Source organism: Coloeus monedula (assembly GCF_965178545.1).
Source record: "Coloeus monedula genome assembly, chromosome: 6".
Taxonomy (NCBI): Eukaryota; Metazoa; Chordata; class Aves; order Passeriformes; family Corvidae; genus Coloeus; species Coloeus monedula.
In genome coordinates, this window is record NC_138786.1 from 38,806,597 (window position 1) to 38,828,340 (window position 21,744).

A 21,744-nucleotide genomic window follows, 5' to 3' on the forward strand; every position below is an offset into this window, starting at 1 on the left:
TTACCATACCACCTGGCATAGATGAACATCCCATTTGAAAAAGATCTCAATCTTCTGAATGACCACTTCTCTCTGAAATAGGATATGTTTTATGAAACATTCATCTTCAGAAAAATTCAAGATCTATGCAGAGAGTGTGAGTGCAGTGTGGTCCAGTGTATAAGCACTGGACAAGGACTCAGGAGACCCTGAAGACTGGAATGACTTCCAGAAAGTAACTTCAACTTTCTGTGTTCCTGCTCTCACTGTATGTCCAGCTTAGCTGATTGGATTGCAAACTTTACAAACACAAAGATTTTTCCCGCTATCAATATCCAGCACAGTGGGGTTCACAAACTTGGCTGTGTGGCTATAGCATAATTATTCTTGCTAGGCTAGTTGGTTTTGTTCAATAGACAGGGCTGGTTACACCTTTTATGTATATTTGTTTCCTTGCCTCATAGGATCAAGATGCTCATAGAATCATTTAGGTTGGAAGGAACTCTGGGATATCATCTAGTTCCACCTAATGCTCAAAACAGAATCAACCTTAATTCAAAGCAAAATTTTCAGCACTTTATCTAGTTTATGTTGAAAAACTTCAGATTCTCCACAACTTCTCTGAGTGAACTGTTCCAATTATCTTAATAAGTGTCAGTTATCCTCACAGTGGCCTGGGTTTTTTTTCTTCCTATCCAGTTGGAATTTCCCTGTTTTGATTGTGCAGCTCATGGCTCCATCTTTGCAGTATCCTGCTTGCAGATATGCTGCTAGGTTCCCCTGAAGTCACCTTGTCTTCAGGCTGAACAAGCCCAGTTCCACAGCCTTTCCTCGCAGAGCAAGTACACCAGCCCCTGGGTGTCTTGACAGACCTCTACTGAGCTCACTGAAGTTTATCAATATATTTCCTATAGTAGGAGCCTAAAATTAGATTCCAGATGCAATTTAAAGACTGATGAGTGAAGTGGCATAATGGCTTTCTGTGCTCTACCGGCTGTACACTTTTTACTACAGCCCTGCTGATTCATGCTTAGCATCGTGTCCACCAGGACTCCCAAGGTCCCTTTTCACAAAGCAACAACCCAGCCAGTCAGTCCCCAGCCTGTAACATAGCAGGGAATCAGTCCATCCCAGATACAGGACTTTGCATTTGTCTTTTCGTGTTCAAACTCATGCTCTTTATGAAAGATCTTCAAGTTTAAATTAGTCTTGGGAATAACTGGGGAAGTACATCTGCCAACTGTAAGTTCTGCAGATGCCGAAGTGGTTCATATCTTTGCCCAGAGAGATGTTCAGGTTTCTAGCATTTGACAAAAAAAAATTGTATAGAAACCAAGAGAAAAAAATTATAAAACCCAGAAATACTTCATAGCAACTTGTCAATCCTAGAAAATTAAATTCAAATCAAACTAGAAAGATAAAATCCTCCTGGCTTGGTAAAAATAAAATTAGAGCTAAAATTCATGAACTGACAAACACTGGCTGTGGAAGGTAAAATCCGGTAGAACCGGTTCCACAAAACAGAGAATGCAGGATATTCACCAGTACAACATCGGAAATAATTGCTTGAGATCTCAATGGAAAAAACCAAACTAACCAAAAAAAAGCAGTATTGTGCAACGTTTTGAAGAGGAGCTGGAAACTAAAGTAATGGATAGAAAGCACTAGTGAGAAAACAAAGCAGGACTTGAGAAAGCAGCAAAGTGAAAAGGTTGTGTTTGATGGAGATTGCAACCAAAAATCTTGGTTTATTTCTACAGGACATAAAATAATTTTTAGTGATTAAAACAAGAAGAAACCCAAATTGCAATTGTAGATTAAAGGGTAAAAGAAATGCAGGTAAAACTACTATTCTGCCCATTTACTGACAACATATCATAAGGAATAAATAAGACCACTGCATCCTCCCTTCTCCAAGAATATCCAAGATATTCAAAGACATCAAAGAGGAAAACAAGCAAAGAAGAAAATGTTGTACAAAATCACACAAGAAAAAAAAATCAAGAGGGCTGTTGATGGCTTCAGATCATAGCAGCCCATTAGAAACTTAGAAAAACAGGCCTTGTTAACTCTATCTCAGATAAAAGAAGACAAAAGCAGTTTCAGGAATGTGACCATAACAAGTATAATTGTGAAGAAGGTCTGCAAGACTATAGCAGTGACAACAGGCTTTTGTAAAGGAACTACTGCCCTAATGAAAGGTCAGTTATGGTCAGTGGAAAATCTTTCGTTGGCTTTAATGGACATGGGGGTTATGCCCTAAAAAAGCAATTTTATACGGTCTAAAATTCCAAGCCAAATGAAGTAAATAGCAAAAATTCCATTAGGTTCAAAGGGGTCAAAATTTCTATTAAGAGATTTATGTTAGTTATACCTTGATGCCTTTGGAATGACTCTAACTGTGCATACACCTGCATTTATAGCAACACCATAATACATGGGATGATAACATAAGTTATTGAAACATAATTTTTTTCCAAACAGAAATAGAAGTTCATGGCAGTTGTTTCTATCCTGTTTCATTCAAACTTTTAATGATCATGCTTTGTCACAAATCTCTCCACCAATTTTTTGGTGTTACAATTTACCTTATTAAGCTCTTTCCTGTTTTATAGTGCTTCATGGTTTCAGAAGCTTGGGAAACTTCTCATTTGTTCAACTTCACCATGTTTGTTGAAAAAATCGCTGGTAGAATCATGACAGATATCACTTACCATAGATCAAGCCTCTCTCACAGAGATCACATTTAAAATGTTCTCTAGTCTAACAGCCCGTACATATCCAGCATCATGGCCCAGCTGTTGGCTCAGATAACACACAGAAACTGGCTAAGCTGCAACAACTTTTGTTTGAATCCAAACCCTCAAAAATTACAGGTCTGGCTGTACCCTGGCACAGATAGAGTCTCTAATCCTAGCTCTGCGTAACAGAGCTCTTCATTAGGTTATGTGGCATGAGAGTTGTAATTGAATGTTTTGTGTTTCATAGTTATGCATCTAGAACTAAAACCCTAGAAAGACCCCTCATGGTCCAGTTCTACTTTATCACTTGTAAGAATGGGTAAGGTGATGGGATCCTCTCTATTTACTTAACACTGCATAAAAGCATTGCAGGACTGAACTGCGTCTCAAGCATAGGGCAGTTCATATACTTTCACTAAGCTATGAGTCCCTGCATGAGTAGAACTGCCCTTGTTCTTATGACATCGGTGAAAAATATCCCTGATCTTAAAGCTAGAAGGATACATTTGATGTCTAATCAACATCAGAAATCAGGCATATTCATAAAACTGTTGTATCAGGTCTTAGCATTGTCTGTAGAGCTCAGCAAGGGCAATTGCTGCTCTCGGGAGTATGATGTTGCGCATATGTGCCTCCATCTTTTTGACACTGCTTTCATTCAAAAGTCTGTAGCAGCCCTTTTTTAGGAAGTACATTTCATGATAAGAATGAGTGGATGTCATATGCTGTAGGAGTATAATCTTCTATTTAATTGTAAAAAGTTAATGGTCTTCATTGAACATCAAATACTTGATGTTACTGTTCAATGAAGGTCATTAAGAAAGCAGCAAGGAAGGGTAAAAGTCAAGACCTCTGAAGTATATGAATATACTTTTGGGCAAATATACGATAATGTGCCATCATTTCAAAATTAATATATTGTTTGCAAGAACACTGTCACAAGTATATACCAATTGGTATTGGTATATAATATGTGCTTTTTCATTTTGGAATCCTAATTGAGGTCTAAATTCAGAAACCTGGCTCTGACAAGAAAGATACTGTTATCGTCAGCTATTGCTTAGAAAATATCATCCTCTTTCTTCAGGATTTGATTTACAGCTATAAGAAATACAATTCCTCAGGAACACTGAGCCAGGGCAGTTCATTTCCCATAAAGCAAAGGTCTCTGATGAGTGTGTTTGGTAGCACTCCCTCTCATCTACTTTATCTGGTTTCCAGTGGTTAGAATAATCCAGTCTTTCTGAAAATAAACTATTCCACATTCACCTTTTTCATGGCTCCCCTATTTTTCAAGGAATATTACCCCCTCAGTCTGCTTTTAAATCAGTTATATATTCATGGTTTCTTTTATGTATGTTCAGTAGAAAAAATCCATTGCTGTACAAAATATTGCTTAGTGGTTTAGCCTACCAGCTGTAGTTGAACTAACCCTTTTAACTTATGCACATCAGTTATAATTTTTTATTCTCTTAATAACCTCAAACACATGAAAAACAAATAGAATGGGTTGATAATTTCTAACAGTAAAATACTTCACATATTTTGCTATCATGCTGTGGAATAACTCTGCAATGTCAAGTAGCTCACAATTAGTAAAACTGTAGGGGGAAAAAAAGAAGTGTTTTGATCCTGAGGAATTTTTATCCTAATCAGATCGAAATTTCAATGCTCTTGTAGTGCTTAATATCTTCAATGACCAAAAAAATCAAACTGTTTCCAATGTCAGGTTTTACATTCTGGGACTGAAATAAAATGCTAAAATATACAAATGAATCTTGTGTTTGTACAAGTTTATTATCATCGCTAGAAAGCCTAAATTAGGCTGATGGAATGTCAGGGGTTTAGCTATTTCTTAGTTTAAGCCCAACTGGCATCCTGATGGCAGCCTAGTGTATGGTGTTTTCAAAGTATTGCAGAAGTGCTGGCCTGACCACTTGCACAGTCTTCCTCTCTGTCCATAGTATGGGCCTACAAAGATTTCCATGTTGGACACTGGCACCCTTAAGTCCTTTTAACTGGAGATAGTGGTGATACAGCAAGATGAGGGAGCAGGAGATGAGAAGCCTGAAGAAATGGAAGCATGAAAAGAAAATATTTTTTTATTTTCATACAAGCCAAAAAAGGATCATGGACTTTGGCACATGCCTAATGTTTGTTTTTCAGTCCTAATGAGCATTTGGTTGTGCCATACCACCATGACACTGCGCTCTGGATGCCTTTCCTCCAGAGATTAGCCTGAGGAAATCATTCATTTCACTCAGCCCAAGCACCCAAACAGGGACTCTTATCCCAGAAATGAAATAATGTTTAAAGGGATTCTGTCCCTTTAGACAGACAGACCATCTTTAACCTAGGTAATTCAAAGATAAAATTAATATTGCTGCCAGCCTACTTATATGAATCTTCAGTCTCTTTTCCTATTTTTAGGCTATGTAGTTATGTATAGTCTGCAGATGCATTTGGCATGGAAAGGGTTATATTCTAAAATCATTAATCTTACATATGTTGTCATATGATGGACACTAATGTTAGTGGAGAGATGGAGGACAGATTTAAGTTTCTTGAGCAAGCAGGGCCAAATTTCTCCTCTGATGTTGAGTTTTAGTAGCTAAGGGCAAAATTTGGATCTGGGATTTCATTTTCCGCTACAGTTTGAACAGAGAGTTCATTAATGATAATGGAAGTTCTGTCTGAAGTTGGCGTTCAAAGCAGGCTCGGGTTTCTAAACGACCGTTTCAATATTAGCAGAAGACATTCACTTTATGGCAGGATTGAAGTCATGGGGAGAGAGACAAATCATGAGGGAAAGAAAAAGTTAAGAAAGAGAGAAGAAAGCCTAGAGAATCCTAGGTAGAAAAATCTACTGTTCATTTTTCAATTCAGTCTGTCATAAAATAAACTTATACAGTTAGTTTTATTTGCATCAATTTTATCTATAGAAACCAGAGAAAAGTTTTCTGATATGCATGCCATAAGCTTGCATTGAATAGTGCATTTAGCAATACATTGCATTTCATTTGATCAATACCTACACAATGTTTTGAAATAAACATCTTACCTAGAATTATATAGTCTTGTTAATATTCATGGTTATGCATAATTATAAAGTTGTCATTTCAAATATTAGGCCATGGGAAAATGGTATGTTATAATAATTACCAAAAGGAGAGGGGAAGAAAAGTTCCTCTGTTGTTCAAGTAGGAGCAGATTATTTCCATAGTACTGGGAAAAACTATTTTTGTGTCTTTGGTTTTAGTAAATTTGCACTGCTGCTGTGAACTGATGTCATATAAACTGATAAAATAGGATTGATTTTAAACAAAACATCTTCCTGGTCCCAATCCGAGATAATTTGCACATGCAGCATGCAAGGCTTTCCTCACTGTATTTGACAAGTTACAATCTTTGATCCTAATATGAATCCACATTTTTTAACACTTTGACTCAGACCACTTTTAATATTTGCTTTTCTGCAAAGAGGCAGGAAAAGTATTGCTTAGTTTTTAAACATTCTTAAGGTTTCAAATGTTTCTAAATGCTTGATCAAGGCTTTTTTTTTTTTTTTCTGCGAGGTAGTTGATACTTAATTTTGCCTAATTTATCACATATTTGTGTATGTAACATCCCTACACTGGAAGATTAAGCAGTATTTCATATTGCAAAGTAAGCAATGAATCAATTGCCATACTTAGCATTTTTAGAGTGACTGTAGATGCTTAAAAGAATATCCCAGGTGAATGAAGTAGTTAGGTGGGGGTTTGGCTATCAGTGAGGCACAGTTTTCTTTCATGAACCTGATCTGCTACTTCCTGCTTATAGTAGGAAAAGATGAATTTATGTTTATAAACCAGAAACTATTACTGTCTGATATTCATATCAGGGTAGCAGCCAGGTCTCAGTCAGTGGTATTGACACAATAGATTGCATTCTACCCTATGCTAAAAAAAGATGTTCTCTGTCCACCACTCAGGGCTTTCTCTGGTCATATGCTGTGAGTAAAAATGCAGCTTTCTAAAGCCTCACAGAACCAGTATTTTCTTAAAACAGTTATCAACTTTGTATTTTTCTTAAAAGAACTCTGTTGAGGTACAGTAAGACAGGGCTGGTAAGGAATTGTGTGCAACAAAGAGAGGTAGAGCAGTATGACCCACAGGGACTCTTGTGAAGGGAAGGTGGCATACTTTTCCAAGCAATCTGCTGTTGGCCTTGCTTTTGGCCTGGTAGGTAGACAATGCATTTTCACACTGTCCAGGCTTAAGTCCCCTCCTCCTCACTCTACCCCATGTAGTGGATCCAAAATAGAAGTGTTTGCAGAGAATTACGTAGTTGACGTATGATTCCCCACTGAATGTCTACAAGCCTCCTATCATCTAGCTCCTAATTCTGTAGCAAGCATCATTTAACATTGCTAAATATTTTTCATTGCTAAAATCCAATTTGTGAATACCCACTATTTAAAACATCTAGCTCACTAATTGCAAAATCTATAGGAAAGTCCTTACAACATCAAAGACTCACTTGATCCTCAGAGCTGTTATAAATGGAAAACTGTCTCTGTTACAAGCAAATAAGGCACTTAATGCACTCTTTCTGGCTCTGATGCTATTTTTCCTGTGGGTTTTGAAAATGACCTTCCTGTAAGCATCAAGGACTGTAACTTTTCAGATAAAGAAACTTGTTCTTGTTTTAAGTCTATGCCAGGTTCATTCCCCTATAGCCCACAGTTTTCAAAAGCAGACGAAAATGTAATCCAGAATTAAAAAAATAAAAACCCCTCTGTTTCCAGAACGAAGTTACCCTGTCAGCTTGCCTTGGGCCTTAGGTGGAGAAGTGGAGATTAAAGAGTCAGTATTCCTTTTCATGTTTCGTCTGCCAGTTTTGTGAATGTAGAAAGAGTACTTGTGGCTGCAGCTAAGTATCCGACTGTAGTATTAAGTATGGCAATTTCATCCTCATGCAGCAAATTAAAAATATTCTTATAAGTTTATCACAAGAGGAGTTCAGTATCAATACCATCCAGTCATTGATAAAGGTATTTCAAGGAGAAGGGTGAATAGCACAGCAGATGTAACCTCAATATTTTCACCAATTATAAAGAGCCTCTTTGTGAAGCTGTGTGAATATGTAAGATGATCTCATCATTTCCTATTTACTCAATACTTACCTGAATACGCAATATAGTGTAGCTTTTAAATGCATATGCACACGAGTAAAATGTCCTTTTGTAAGAGACTTTACTAAAAGCCTGCTTTTGATACACAATTTCTTCATCTCCTCTTCAAACTGAATTAAGCTACTTCCTTCTTTTAAAACACAACTCACTATTTAGAAGCTTTGGCTTTGATTTCTCAGAGCAGCCTTACAGGAAGAAACTATGTTCTTTTTCTTTTTGTAACCATATTTCTGAAGACAAACTTGTACTGATTTATTTTAATTTTCTAACAGAAATAGGTTCCTGCAAAGAACACTGACTGTTTCTTCTTTTTCCCCCTCCTTCATTCCACCACTAAAAGAATATTGCTGTGCACAAAGCTACCAAGGAAAACTGAAATCCCTCTGTTGGGAACTGTGTACACAGCAATATATTCATACTTTGAGAAATAAGTGAGGTTTTTTAGTTCTTCGCATGACATACTGTGCACTCCTTGCATGCTAACCACTGAATTCAAATTGAGGAACTAGGTAACATTTCAGCAAATTTTAATCAGGTTTAGCATCCACCATTTTAGGGAATATATCTGTACAGCTGACATAAAGGTCAACAATTTTAAAACATTAACCCTCAGTTAGTCCCTTTGATTAAAGGGTTTATGTATGTGTGTGTGTGTGTGTGTTTATCTGTATATAATTATATAACCCAATCCTGCATAATCCTGTCACAGGCACCATCCCACCAACGTGGTCACAAGTTTCACCTTGTCTACCACACTGGGTACTCCATGCATAACACAAATAGAAATATAAAATTATTTTCACTGCTCAGTGAATGAGGGATTTGCCTGAAAACATTCAAGATGTAATCTACATGGCATTACATTTTCAGAAGTTTATGCTAAACTGAAATGCGTGGTTTGTTGCTAGTTACAAAACATAACTTCACAATCAGAGCTTAGAGTGGAATGACTCTTGTTTTAATTTCTTCTCAAAATCAGTAACTTTATTAATGGACTCTCTGTACCTTCAAACTGAAGATCTTTAAAATTAAACTGGGCTTTACTCAGTAACACTAGGTTATCAATAAACTGGATAGATTTCCCTCCCTGATGCTTCCTTCTAATTGCTTTTTTTCCTCAAAATTCTCAGCTAATTTCTAAGTTGCAGGTTGGCAATGCCAGCAGTTAAAAAATACTCTAAATTAGAAAACATTTCAAATGTTGTTTCATTATTTTCTTTCATCACATTGAGAAATTTCTTTCCAAGGTACACTGTGAATTTTCAGAACTGACTTAGGGGTGCCTAGTGCACTCTCAAAAGAGGTAAGAACCAGATTTAGCAGCACAGTGCATCTTGCCTGCCAAAGAATCTCTTTACAGAGAGAATTTTTATATTGAATCGTGGGACTTCCTTCAGAGCTTGGTCCACAAATCTCTTATATGAAATGTGCTTTAGACAGATGCAGCAAGGAAAATTCTGTGTATCTGGCAATATATCTGAGCTGGCCAAAAATAGAGTGGAAATTTGCAGGTAGATTAACTTCATGGAAAGTTCATTTTTAATACAGCATTTCAGACATTCTTTGGATGTATTCTTTGTACTTGGGAGCCTGAACTCTGAGTGTAGATGGTTTGTATATAGCTCTGATGCACTGAATTTTCATTCTTGAGAAAGCAAGCACCTTTTCCTCTTTCCATAGTTCTGAAATGAATGCTCTGTTCAGTCCATGACACAGACTTTTCCAGTGGTGCAACAACCAATATAAAAGTTACTGAGGGTTGAAGGACTTGTCTAGGATGACCAAAAGAGCTGGAGAATCTGAGTCCTTATAGCTATCACTATGCAGAACTGCAGTGTGCCCTTCAGCCACTGGCTAGTGACTCACCTGGTACTTTGATTTTCAAATGTGTATGTGGACAGTTGTCCTTTGGCATCTGTGTAGCATGGTAAACTCCCTAGAGAAAACCTGTTCCAAGGAAGACAGTGGTGTATTTAGTAGGTGCAAGTGCAGATAGATTTTACTAGTTCCTGCACACAACTCTGGGTATTCATGTTTCCAGAAGAGAGAGAGTATCACTCCACACTTGTGTGCACATCAGTTTTACACTCAGCTGTAAGCAGAGTATTTTGAATGTCCTATTTCACTGAAATGGAAATGCCTACCATAATCAAAACTTACAGCAGTGCTTTTCTTCCCTTGTTCTTCATAACTGATAAAGTTAGGCTAATTTATGTGAGATTGTTTTCTAAAGTGGCTTACAACATTGGTTTGACAGAAATGCTGGGTAGTCAGTTGTTCATATTTTATATTTATTCTGCTGTATAATGAGGTTTTGAAGACAATGGATGATCACAGTGGAATATTTAGAGCTTGAAATACAAAAAGTAAAAATTTAGGGAAATATTGATGTCTGCTAGAAACAAACTTAGTTCACTAGAGGCTGCTGAAGAACAGCAAGACCCAGATACAAATATTTGTTTATATTAGAGCTGAACATAACTTGCACTTCACATTCACTTTACACTGCACTATTTTACATGCATATTTTTCTCTAGTAGTTGAAAAATTGCTGTGGGGATTGAGGGATACCTCCAAGGTAAGGAAACGTCACTGTTTGTATGGCTGCCTTTGTAAACATCTTTTTCTGTAGATATCTGCTGCACACGGGTTTAGATATAGATACATTCATACATATAATTAGGGTACAGACATTTGGTTAACTTGAAAGCTCCAAAGTGTCATCTGTCACATTTATGGTATGAACTTTAACTGCCTTAAATACTTATTCTTTTCCAAAGTGACTTTTTTCTTTTCACTCTAAAAAAAAAAAAAAAAAAAAAAAAGAAAGAAAGAAAAAAAAAGAAAGTGTACTTCATGAAACTATTGTATATGAAGCACTTATTAGCCGTAATTAAATGGACAATATGAATTTACTACGTCTTTAGGACTCTGGCTTGTTCTGGTTTAGAGCAAGATGATTAATGCAAATACATATTACTTGAGATAACCATTTAGCAGCTAATTTAGCCAAATTTATTACAGCAGTTAGAGGTTTTTCATTTTAGCAGACGGAGACAAGGACATGACAAAAGCAGGCGGTGAATGTGAAGGCACACTGCCCTCTAGTGCACAAAGCTTTGTGGGAATAGTGAGGAATGCAGGGAGGCCAGCAACAACCGTGCCCAGATTTTGTGTGGTTTATGGGTTTTATAAGCGCATGCTGCTCCCCTCCACTGAAAGATTTGCATTTCATTCCCTTCTCCTGACACTGAAGAATCAGATACAAAACAAATCCGTTTCAACTTGGCAATATTTTGGCTGAAGTATTACTTTAAACATCTGTATTTTTAAGCCATCTTGCTGTGAGCATTTAATAGCACCGTTTCGCATTACTGATTGCTTTTACTTCTTTCTCTGTTTCCTAGCATATATCAAACATCGGAGAGATCTGTCACTCTTTGGCTCTAACCAAGCCATTCTGTGCCTCCCTTAGGCCTCTTTCTCAGCCTGTTGGTGGATTTACTTTGCTCTGGTAGAAAGTAAATTCTCCAAAGACTTTTCCCCCACTGACCAGTGGAGATTTGGTTCATCTGAGAACTGTAAATTCTGTTTGACAAGATCAAAGAAACAGATGTATAAGTTCAGTGGTTGATATCGCCTGCAATAAGGAGAAATGATCAAAGCAGCAGGGGTAGAGTATCTTCCCAAACCTTTCAAATATCCAGAATCTCAAAGAGGTCTACCTAGGAGCTATGAATAAATCACATATAAATTTGCCTCTTTTTTTCCTTTTCTTTTTTTACAGTTTGACATTGAGTGCATTGGAAATGTCCACACAGCAATAAGTATTCCGTGAACCATAGAGATTTGTATGGTTTTTTTACTTTTCTTCTTCCACTAGAGTTTCCAAAAGCAGAATAAAATTATACTTTAAAAACTTGTAAAACACATAGCTAGTTATACTGAACTTCAGATCCTGTTTTTTATCTCACTGGTATTAAATCCAAAGGAAGCCATCTTCTGCTTATACCTGTGACATGCTGTACAATGAGGATCATCTTGCCACAATTCTAACATGTGCTGTATCTTGCTTCTGTTTTGTTTGTGTTTTCCTGTCAGTGCTGAATAAGGGTCAATGTGTAACAAAGTATTACCGCTGGATGCAGAAGAATGGAGGTTATATCTGGATACAATCTAGTGCAACCATAGCTGTCAACGCCAAGAACGCAAGCGAGAAGAATATCATTTGGGTCAATTACCTCCTTAGGTAGGTCTTCCACTCACTTCTCTTGCCTGAACTGCTGTCTCTGTTGCTTGTCTCTGTTGGTGAGAAGTCTAGAGAAAGTTAAGAAGAACTTTTCATATAGTCCACCTCAAAAGCCATGCCATTTTGTTATAGTTATTGAGGCATCTGTTGTGTCTCAGCACATGAGAATATTCTTGAATTAATTTTACACCTTAGTCTTGAGATAAACCCTCCACCATTTTATTGCATGCCCTGAAATCCTCTCAACCTGAGCTCAAAGACAAAAATTATCCACACCAACTTTCAGTAGTTGTGTTATAAAATCTGGTGTGAATTGTTCGGCACAGTTTTACTTAGATATTAAAAATGCAGGGAAGCAAAATGCTGGTATGCAAAAAAAAAAAGTTGTCTCTGAAAGGCATTTGCCAGTTCACTCCAGAGAGAGGAACTTTCTCAGGACAAAAAAGGCTCAAACTACTTTGTTGTTCCTATAAGCATCAAATAATATTCACACTGAAAAATGCAAAATAGGATTTAAAAATTAAAGTATTATAAAGTACTATTTTAAGCTATTAGAACTATTTTAAACAGAAATAGTAGTGATGGCTTGAATGAAAGGCTGTTCCCTGAGAAATTCTGTTTTACCAAAGTATTTTTAAAGGACTGGTTTCGGAGCTCAAGGGAAAACCAACAGTCACTGAGAGACAGTAAATTATAAACCTGACCTTTCTCATCTGAAAATACCTTTCAATGCATTCTGTTTTGTGAAAATGTTCAATAAGATTGGGAGATTTTCTGTTTCATTCCAAAGCAGAACAAACAAACAAATAAAATTTGAAACCTTGAGATTGTCATGTAATGCAATTGTCATTTTCTGGCATGTTCTCCTTTTAAGTTGCTTGTCATGGTTTGTTACATTCCCTTTGATGCCATGAGAGTTCAAAGTGATGTCTAGGGGTTAGATTGTGACTTATTATGCCAAGTCCAGCAGGGCCTGAAGAGACTGTGCCTGCCTAAACTTGCATGCTGAAATGCTTTTGATTCCCCTTTTGGGGAAGAGAAGGAAGCAACCCCTGGCAGGAGAGCATTGAAGGGGTACTGTGGGAAACCTTCCACAGCAGCAGAGTTTTCACTGGGACTTGCGTGTTTCTGGCCTGATATGATTGAGCACAGACTTTTCTGAATATATCCTTATCCTGCTACTTTCTTGTCTCTTTTTTGCAAGTGTTAGGCAGAATGCAGCATTTCAGGAGATCAGCTTAAGGCTGACAATTCTGAACTGGAAATACAGCTTCACTGCCCCAGTCCTTAACAGGGCTTCAAAATGCCCTGAAATGTTCTCATATTTCCCAGCTCTAGCTGTAAAAGTGGTCCATAAGAATTATGAACAGCTGTCTCTGTCCCCTTTGCTACTTTCCAGACAATAGGTGAACCTAGTCCACAAACATCCCACAAAATAATTTTCTCTACAAGCAGAATATACCTAACAAAAAAAAAAAAGAAAAGCAGCGTGGTCTTCCCCAGGTCACCTCCCAGAACCTGACTTTTCTGCTGTATTCCACTCAGCAGTCTGTTAGAGAAATATTAACATCCTCACTGAATTTGTATTTTCAAATTGGATTTCTCCTTGTACTGGAATCCACAAAAGATCCAAATGTCCAAATAATATTTTAATAACAGATCAAGGCATAATTAGGTCTACCCGTAGCAGGAGTACTGGTCTGTATACATTTCCATGCATTAGAAAGTATGATTCAGCTGTCTGTAAAAGGATAGACTAATTATAGTGACAGGGAGGATTAATGCTGTTCTTGTTCTAGCAACCTGTTATTCACAGTGTGAAAGCCCTCAAACATCTTTTGCTTGGAGGGGGCAAGTTTGGGGACTGCCCTGGGATGCAACAGAACAAAGTCACTTTGTCAGGACAAAGCCATAAAGATGATAATCGTAAGATGGTATCTCAGTGTGATCTGTGTGAATTCTGAGTTTTCACAGTACAATCTAAGAGGCTGAATATCAGCACACTGTCATTGTGGTAGTGTGTCAGGCACCCCCAGTGCTGCCTCATATGCAGGACTGTGGATTTTCCAGACTTGAATTTGAACTGCATGGAAATGCTCACCTATTCAAAAATTATTAAAGACTTTGTTATTTTTAATATTCCTATGCCAGTTATGTTTAGCTATGTCTGTTCCTCTGCATTTGCATGGATTTAGGAAAGGAACACATTTTGAAAGGTACAAACCAAGCAAAAGCATGGTGTTGTAGGGGTTTTCTTCCATTTCTCTGGCAGTATAGCTTTTTTAGATTGCAGTCATGTTCATTGCTAACAAGTCACAGGTGAGCACCACATGAGCAGATGAAGATATGATTATAATGGGTGTGTTGACAGTTCTTTATCCCTAACATATGCATCTTAACATGCACATGTGCATCTGTCATATAGTTAGAGAGGTTGTTTTTGGTTTCTTGCTGATGTGGATGTATGTGTGCAGTGTTTAAAAAATATATAACCTATTTCATCCAATTTTTGGCCAGATTCTTTGGAGCAGTGGTCACTTCCTTTAGCCCTAGCTGAGCACCTTCTTAATAACTTTATGTATGATATGCTTGATTAAAGTGTGGAAAACTGGGATGTTGAGAAAAACAGGTATTGAAAGGACTCTGGCAAGGTTGATAGAGAACATTTTACAGAGGTAACTCTAATAGACACTGCCAGTGGGCGAGAAACAGATTGGAAAAGTTAAAACCCCTTCTCTGTCCTCCCAGGCACAGTAATGGGATTGAAATCAAGATATTTTGTTGTTGGATGATTACACAGTGTAGCTTTACTTCTAGATATCACACAAGCCATGATGTCCCACTTCAGTAAGGACACCTTGAAAGCTCTAAAACTTCACTAGAATCAAACAAGGTCAATAAAAGTATTTGACGGCAGTATTAAAATAAACCTTCACAAAATTCCTGCTGTGAAGCTCTGAGGAGCCAAAAATATATGTTTCTGTGTTTACTCTGCTGTTCTTCCTATTTATGTTCTTTGTTCCTGAACTTTGATATGAAAAGAGGAAAAAATCATGAAACTGCAAACCATCCAATTGTGTTTATATTTGCTGTATCCTCTTCAGTAACCCAGAGTACAAGGACACTCCAATGGATATTGCACAGCTTCCTCATCTGCCAGAGAAAACCTCAGAATCCTCGGAGACCTCTGACTCTGAATCGGACTCAAAGGACAACTCAGGTAACACACATGGTGTGCCTTTACCCCCACAAGAGGTTCATATCATGACAGCTCCACAGTCAGCTTTCCAGCTGCTTTTACTTCTCAAGTATTTTTCCATTATAACAAATTTTTAAAATCATATTAAATTGAAAAACACTAGCAAAATCTTTTAATGACAGCATTTCCATTCCCTCAGAATTTCTCTTCACTTTCTCCATGCATTCTTGTCTACATAGCACCAAACTAAATATTTGATTTCCCAGCTGTGCTTATGAACAGGTATTGTGCCTTGTGCAGAGGACTTGGGATTGCAACTGTTGGATAAAATTCTAGTTCTTCTCTTTCCAAAGTAAGCAGACATGCTGCAGACAGGTCTCTACTGTCAATCTTTATGACTCTTTTTCCTGTAAAAATACATTCTTGAAGAGTCTCACTAGGGGGCAGTGAAGATTGAAAAATTTGAGAGTTTTCTTGGGTTAAAAGTTATATTAAATTAAAAGATGTGGGTTCAAGAACTTGTTTCTAAGCTCTTTGAGTCTGGGACTTCAGCTGGTTTTCAAAAGCTGAGTGTACTTGTCAAGCTCTATGTGTAAATTAGTCCTACATCTGTGCAGATGGTCCAGGGCACAGATGGTTCACACATTCCATGTTAGTTTTAATAGTGATTACCTAGGCACAGGTGCAAATCATCTGGCCTTGAAAAAAGTGTGCTTTCCTGGTGCCGGAGAAGTAATGATGTTACTCAGTTGTCATATGCAAGATAGATGGATGGATGGATGGATGGATAGATAGATTAATTAGATAGATAGATAGATAGATAGATAGATAGATAGATAGATGGATGGATGGATGGATGGATGGATGGATGGATGGATGGATGGATGGATGGATGGATGGATGATTTTTCTCTCATGTCTATGATAACAACCAAAAACACTCTGGAGAAAATGGATCACAGTGATATAAATCAAGAAAAAGCAAGAAGAGGATCAGGCCTTAATATTCCATGATATTGCTGTTCTCTTTCATCTTTTGCTTTTATTTGTTCTCCTTTGACAGCTTGGTTTGATGGTTTACGTCAATGTGCAGGCTTGCTGACCACTGTCATTGGGAATCTCTTCATCCATTCCCAGTGCTTCCTTTATGCTGTCTTGTTTCTAAATAGCCAAATAACACATATGTGGAGAACAGTTTGCATTTCCCATATGCACTGGAAGTTTCTCCAGGTGAGAACGTGAGAAGTACACGTACATTCATGACTTCTAAAGCTGACGCAGAGCAAGACAGCATTCCAAAGGTGCACAGATATCGACATCTCAGAAGGAGATGTCTGTGAGTCTTGGAAAACAGAAGACTTAGGGGCTTGTTTATTACAAAGGAATTAAATAGAAATGCCAAAGGACCTGAAATTGGACCAGCCTTTTGCATGAAACCTACAAGTTCAGTTCAAGCTCTAACATAATGCCAGGCAAATATTGTGCAGCGTTAGACCACCTCCCTCTAAGACCACTCTTCATCAGCTAGAAACCATGGCCTTAAAAGAAAGCATCTTCGAAAAAAGGAAAAAAAAAATTGTAGGAAAAATTCAGTCCTAGGTGGAACAAAAAGCTGGATGAGACTTAGGGGTTTACAACTGCTACTTAGCTTCTGTAGGTTTTATTTTTCAAAAGGAAGGGTCTCTCTGCTGCTGCTAACACAAGCAAAAGTCCCACTAAGTGACTTGTGAAGTGCAGTGTCCTGAATGCTCAGGCAGCTTTCCTGTCAAACCCGCCTTCAGCACTTCTGGGAAATTGTTTGGTATTGACTTAGCTCCAGAAGGAACCAATATCTTTAGAGGCAAACTGGCCCTTCCCCTGTTCCCTAAAACTAGTATATTGAAAAGGGTAGTACTTGGCTCTGATGAGTGAAAAACATCTTTTATTAGGCAACAAAAGATTTCTGGCTGGTCTGTAAAGGACAGGGTTTCCTGAAACCTTTCGTGACCCTTTCAAACATAGTGTGATAATGGAGCATATTCAGTCTCAAAGCTGCTTTGGCTCTCTGAGTCCAGTGGGTTAGAGTGTTTATCTCACCCATATTAGAATTATAATTAAATGAATTCAGGCAAGAAGAGTGACAGCTTCTCAGTGCTGTAGCTGTGCTATTTTCAATGGTCCTTAGATGAATTGGATCAATCAAGAATTTAATTCATTGGCTGATTATTTTTTCTGTATTTTTTTATATTCATTGTACTTTAGGAGACCATGAGAAGACAGTCTAGCAACATAACAAAATTGTTTTAACAATAAACTGGTTTATTCATTCATTTTAACTGGTTTATTCATTCGTTCAGATTTATACACATATGACTTGCTGCTCCTCTCATGCAGGAGGAAATCAGCAGTAATTCCACTGCAGCCAGAGACTCTATGGCACTTCAAAAGTGGCAGTGGTCAGAGGGAATTGAGATGAGAGTACTAGAATCTTCATTAGTAAATAGTGCTATACCTAGACACCTACCCACTGTAGGAGAACATGGATGTGAAAGAACAGTCACCAAAACATAACAGTGATAATAGGATTGTTCACTGAGTCCTCTTTGGATGGCACAGCTACAATGCCATTGTGCTCACAGCTGTCAACGTGATTCTTGTCCAGTGAACAGATTAAAAGTCTCCCTCAGTCGAGGTGCAGCCATGTAGCATAGGCTTCTAGTGCATTAACAGTCCTGAGTCAGAGACATTCACGGTGAGCAAAACTCTCCCAACACAACCCTGAAAAAAATGCAGCTCTACAGAAGAGAACGTCTTTTGCCAAAAAAGTGTAAAGCAAATCCAATCTCATTGGTAGGTAGAAATCTGGACTTGGATTATACTACTATGTTCCTATTGCTAATGGTTTGTTTCACTTTCATTTTGCTCCAGAGGACAATGAGAACTCAAAGTCAGATGAGAAAGGAAACCAGTCAGAAAACAGTGAAGACCCTGAATCCGACAGGAAAAAGTCAGGAAATCAGTCAGATAATGAAATGAACTGTAATGATGATGGGAACAGCTCCAGCAACCAGGACAGCAGGGACAGTGATGACAGCTTTGAAAACTCAGACTTCGAGAATCAAAAGGCCCCTGAGGACAGTTTTGGCACTCTTGGCTCTATGCAGATCAAGGTGGAGCGCTATGTTGAGAGTGAGTCAGACTTGCGGTTGCAGAACTGTGAATCGCTGACCTCCGACAGTGCCAAGGACTCAGACAGTGCAGGTGAAGTAAATGCCCAGTCTTCCAGCAAACATCAGAAGAGGAAGAAGAGGAGAAAAAAGCAAAAGGGAGGCAGCATGACCCGGAGAAGGCTGTCAAGCACCTCAAGTCCAAATGGACTTGACTCAGCTTTGGTGGACCAGCCCCAGCTGCTCTCGTCACCAAACAGTGCCTCAGTGCTCAAAATTAAAACAGAAATCTCAGAACCTATCAATTTTGATAATGATAGCAGTATTTGGAATTACCCACCCAACAGGGAAATCTCAAGGAATGAATCACCCTACAGTATGACCAAGCCCCCCAGTTCCGAGCACTTCCCTTCCCCCCAAGCCAGCAGTAGTTTACATGTCTCCATTCCAGACTCTGTTCTCACCCCACCGGGGACTGAAAATACTGCCAGCCGTAAAACTCAGTTCAGCACCTCATCCAACTCGGCCTTGGCTCCAGTGTCATCTGACCCTTTGTCACCCCCACTTTCAGCATCTCCAAGGGACAAACATCCAGGAGGTCCCACAACTTCCAACTCTTTGTTGTACACTGGGGACCTGGAAGCCCTTCAGAGGTTACAAGCAGGCAATGTGGTGCTTCCTTTGGTTCACAGGGTAACGGGAACCCTTGCTGCGACCAGCACTGCTGCTCAGAGGGTCTACACCACTGGCACTATTCGGTATGCTCCAGCTGAAGTTACCTTAGCCATGCAGGGCAACCTCCTCCCCAATACCCATGCTGTTAACTTTGTTGATGTTAACAGCCCCAGCTTTGGTCTGGATCCTAAAACACCGATGGAAATGCTCTACCACCACGTTCACCGACTCAATATGTCGGGACCATTTGGAAGTGCTGTGAGCGGGGCCAGTCTGACCCAAATGCCTGCAGGGAATGTGTTCACAACTGCCGAAGGACTTTTTTCCACTCTTCCATTTCCTGTGTACAGCAATGGCATTCACACTACACAGACTCTGGAACGGAAAGAGGATTGAAATATGACCACATACTGTGTTCAGTGTTATACTCTGAGGCATAGACTATGTTTTAATTTAGACCTTTAATTCTAGCACTTTGAATTTGAGCAGGTCAGCTTATTATCTCAATATGATGGCCCCATTTCATTCCCTTTCTCTTTAACTTGACTTATTCTTTAATGTAAAGATATTTTTTTATTTTTGCCTTCAAAGAGTCGAAGTACCAGTTGCCTGCCATTTTGTCTTCTTCTAAGATGTGTGTTTTTTCCTTTGCATCTTTATTAAGATGCCTTTAATATGTGTATGCCTCTGCCATAGAATACTCAGTGTTGTGGTAAAGAGATTTTAAAGTGACAACCATTGGTTTTACTTCAAAATGATCTTGATATGATCAAGATTAAAAGAGACAAGCATAAACAATGTGCCCTGTTTGACTAAGTCAAATGAAAAGGGGGTTTTGTTCCTAATTCCTTTAAAATAGGGGATAGTATTTTAGAATTTTATGCAGAGTTTAATTCTCTTTTTATGGTTAAGATTTTCTTACTTGCACATAAAATAATTTGGGTTCTTAAAAAGTTAATTTCTGGCCTGTGACTAGAATGTTAAAAAGTTGGACTAAATGTTAATTACTGAAACTTTAACTTAATTTCTAAAACCATGGTGCTATCATTTATTAATCTGTAATGTCTTCATACAATATGCAGCTTGTGGGCTGGGTTTTTTGGAAAGAATGTGTTCCGTACTGGTTTGTAGTGGGGTGCTGCAGTCTCCTTGGTTAGTTAAGACAAAAGCCCTCATTAACATTTGCTGCAGGACTTAAAATTTGTTACCTCCAAACTAACAAGCATAGCCTCACATCAAATTTAAATGGGTCAGGAAGCCTTTTTCAAAAAGTGCTTAAAAACAAAAAACTCAATTTAATTGACGGGAGGAGCAGTTTCTTAGGTGCATATTGTTTTGCTTTATTCTTTTCTCAGTGTAACTGAGTCTAATTTTACAACATCAAATAACACTTCAGAGTAAAAAGAAAAAAAAACCAGAAGAACTATTTAACATGTTTTATTTTGTTTTTCATTTAATATTATAGAGGGAAGGTTGTAAATTTCTTTTTGTTTGTTGATTTGGGTATTTTTTGTTGTTTTCGTTTTCCTTATTTCTAGTGTTGAAACCAATATGTTTTAAAACTAAAGGATGGGTTAATAAGCTTGAAATAGATAACTACAACTGAAAACTGCACATTAAGTAAAAGAAAAGAAATCTCCTATTTTGTCTTTGTTGCCAGAAATCACAGTGTAGTGTCAAACACTCCAAATGACTGTCAAATATAAATTCTTCTTCCACTCCATCTTTGGCAGCTGTTTGTTAAGGCATCTAATAACAGATGTGAGAACTGTAATGTGTACAATGTGTAAGTGTCCTTGGCTGTCAGTCCCATTGCAGTTTCAATGTGTGTTACTATATGCAGTATATACTAAGCTAATGTAGTTGTTTTGTCCTTTGTCTTCTCTGTGCTTTATCTCTAGTCCGGAGTGGTAAAGTCCCATTCCTGCAGTCCTAGTGAACCAGTGATTCTTGGGGGTTAGTGGTTTTTGTGTGGTGGCCTTCCTCTGTAATGTCACCTTATGCTGCTTCCACTGTCTGTATACCTTTTAATTTCTGCTGTTGCTTTGCTGTTGTGTATTCTCAAACCCCTCTCTCCCCCTTCCTTTCTCCCCTCCTCCTCCACATGTTTCCCCTCTCTCTTTCTCTCGATCTCTCGCTCTCTCTTCTTCACTCTCAGAGATAAAAGACTCTTAACTAGCTCAAGGTTAATGGAGCCATTTTTCCCACAGAGGAATTCTGGGTATGACTTACTCTTCCAGTGTACCCCACAATGCACTACAGAGTAATGCTCAGATATATTAAGCAAATTGACGCCATATAGCCTCAGTTGTTAACATTCCCTGAGTCCTTGTGCTCGAACTGTAAGCAGAGGGTGCATTTCTTTGGTTTTCTCCTAGGTAGGCTGGCAGAGCAATATGTAGAGCAATTACCAGTGAGATAGGAAATTCTTACAAAGGTCAACTGGCATTGTTTAAAAAGGAAACTGAGCTTAGAATTGTCATATATATTCACTTATGTGTGCAATGCTAATGTATTAACTCAGCTGTCCTTCGAATTTTTGATCACTCACTGCGTTGAGTCAATTTCTGCTGTAGCTTT

The 21,744-nt window shown here is 38.2% G+C and overlaps 1 protein-coding gene across 6 annotated transcripts in view; it reads left to right on the forward strand.

Moving 5' to 3' along the window:
- Positions 1 to 19,654, forward strand: part of NPAS3 (neuronal PAS domain protein 3) — a gene marked incomplete at its 5' end in the record, with an annotated part of 598,664 nt that extends 579,010 nt beyond the window's left edge. For 5 of the 6 annotated variants that reach the window (XM_082282977.1, XM_082282979.1, XM_082282980.1 and 2 more), the window contains 3 exons: positions 11,998 to 12,145; positions 15,250 to 15,377; positions 18,251 to 19,654. In XM_082282977.1, coding sequence (XP_082139103.1) covers positions 11,998 to 12,145; positions 15,250 to 15,377; positions 18,251 to 19,560 — 1,586 coding nt within the window. In that variant the 3' untranslated portion in view covers positions 19,561 to 19,654. The remainder of the gene's footprint in view (positions 1 to 11,997; positions 12,146 to 15,249; positions 15,378 to 18,250) is intronic. The other variant, XM_082282978.1, reaches the window with a different exon arrangement.
- Between the last annotated feature and the right edge of the window lie 2,090 nt (positions 19,655 to 21,744).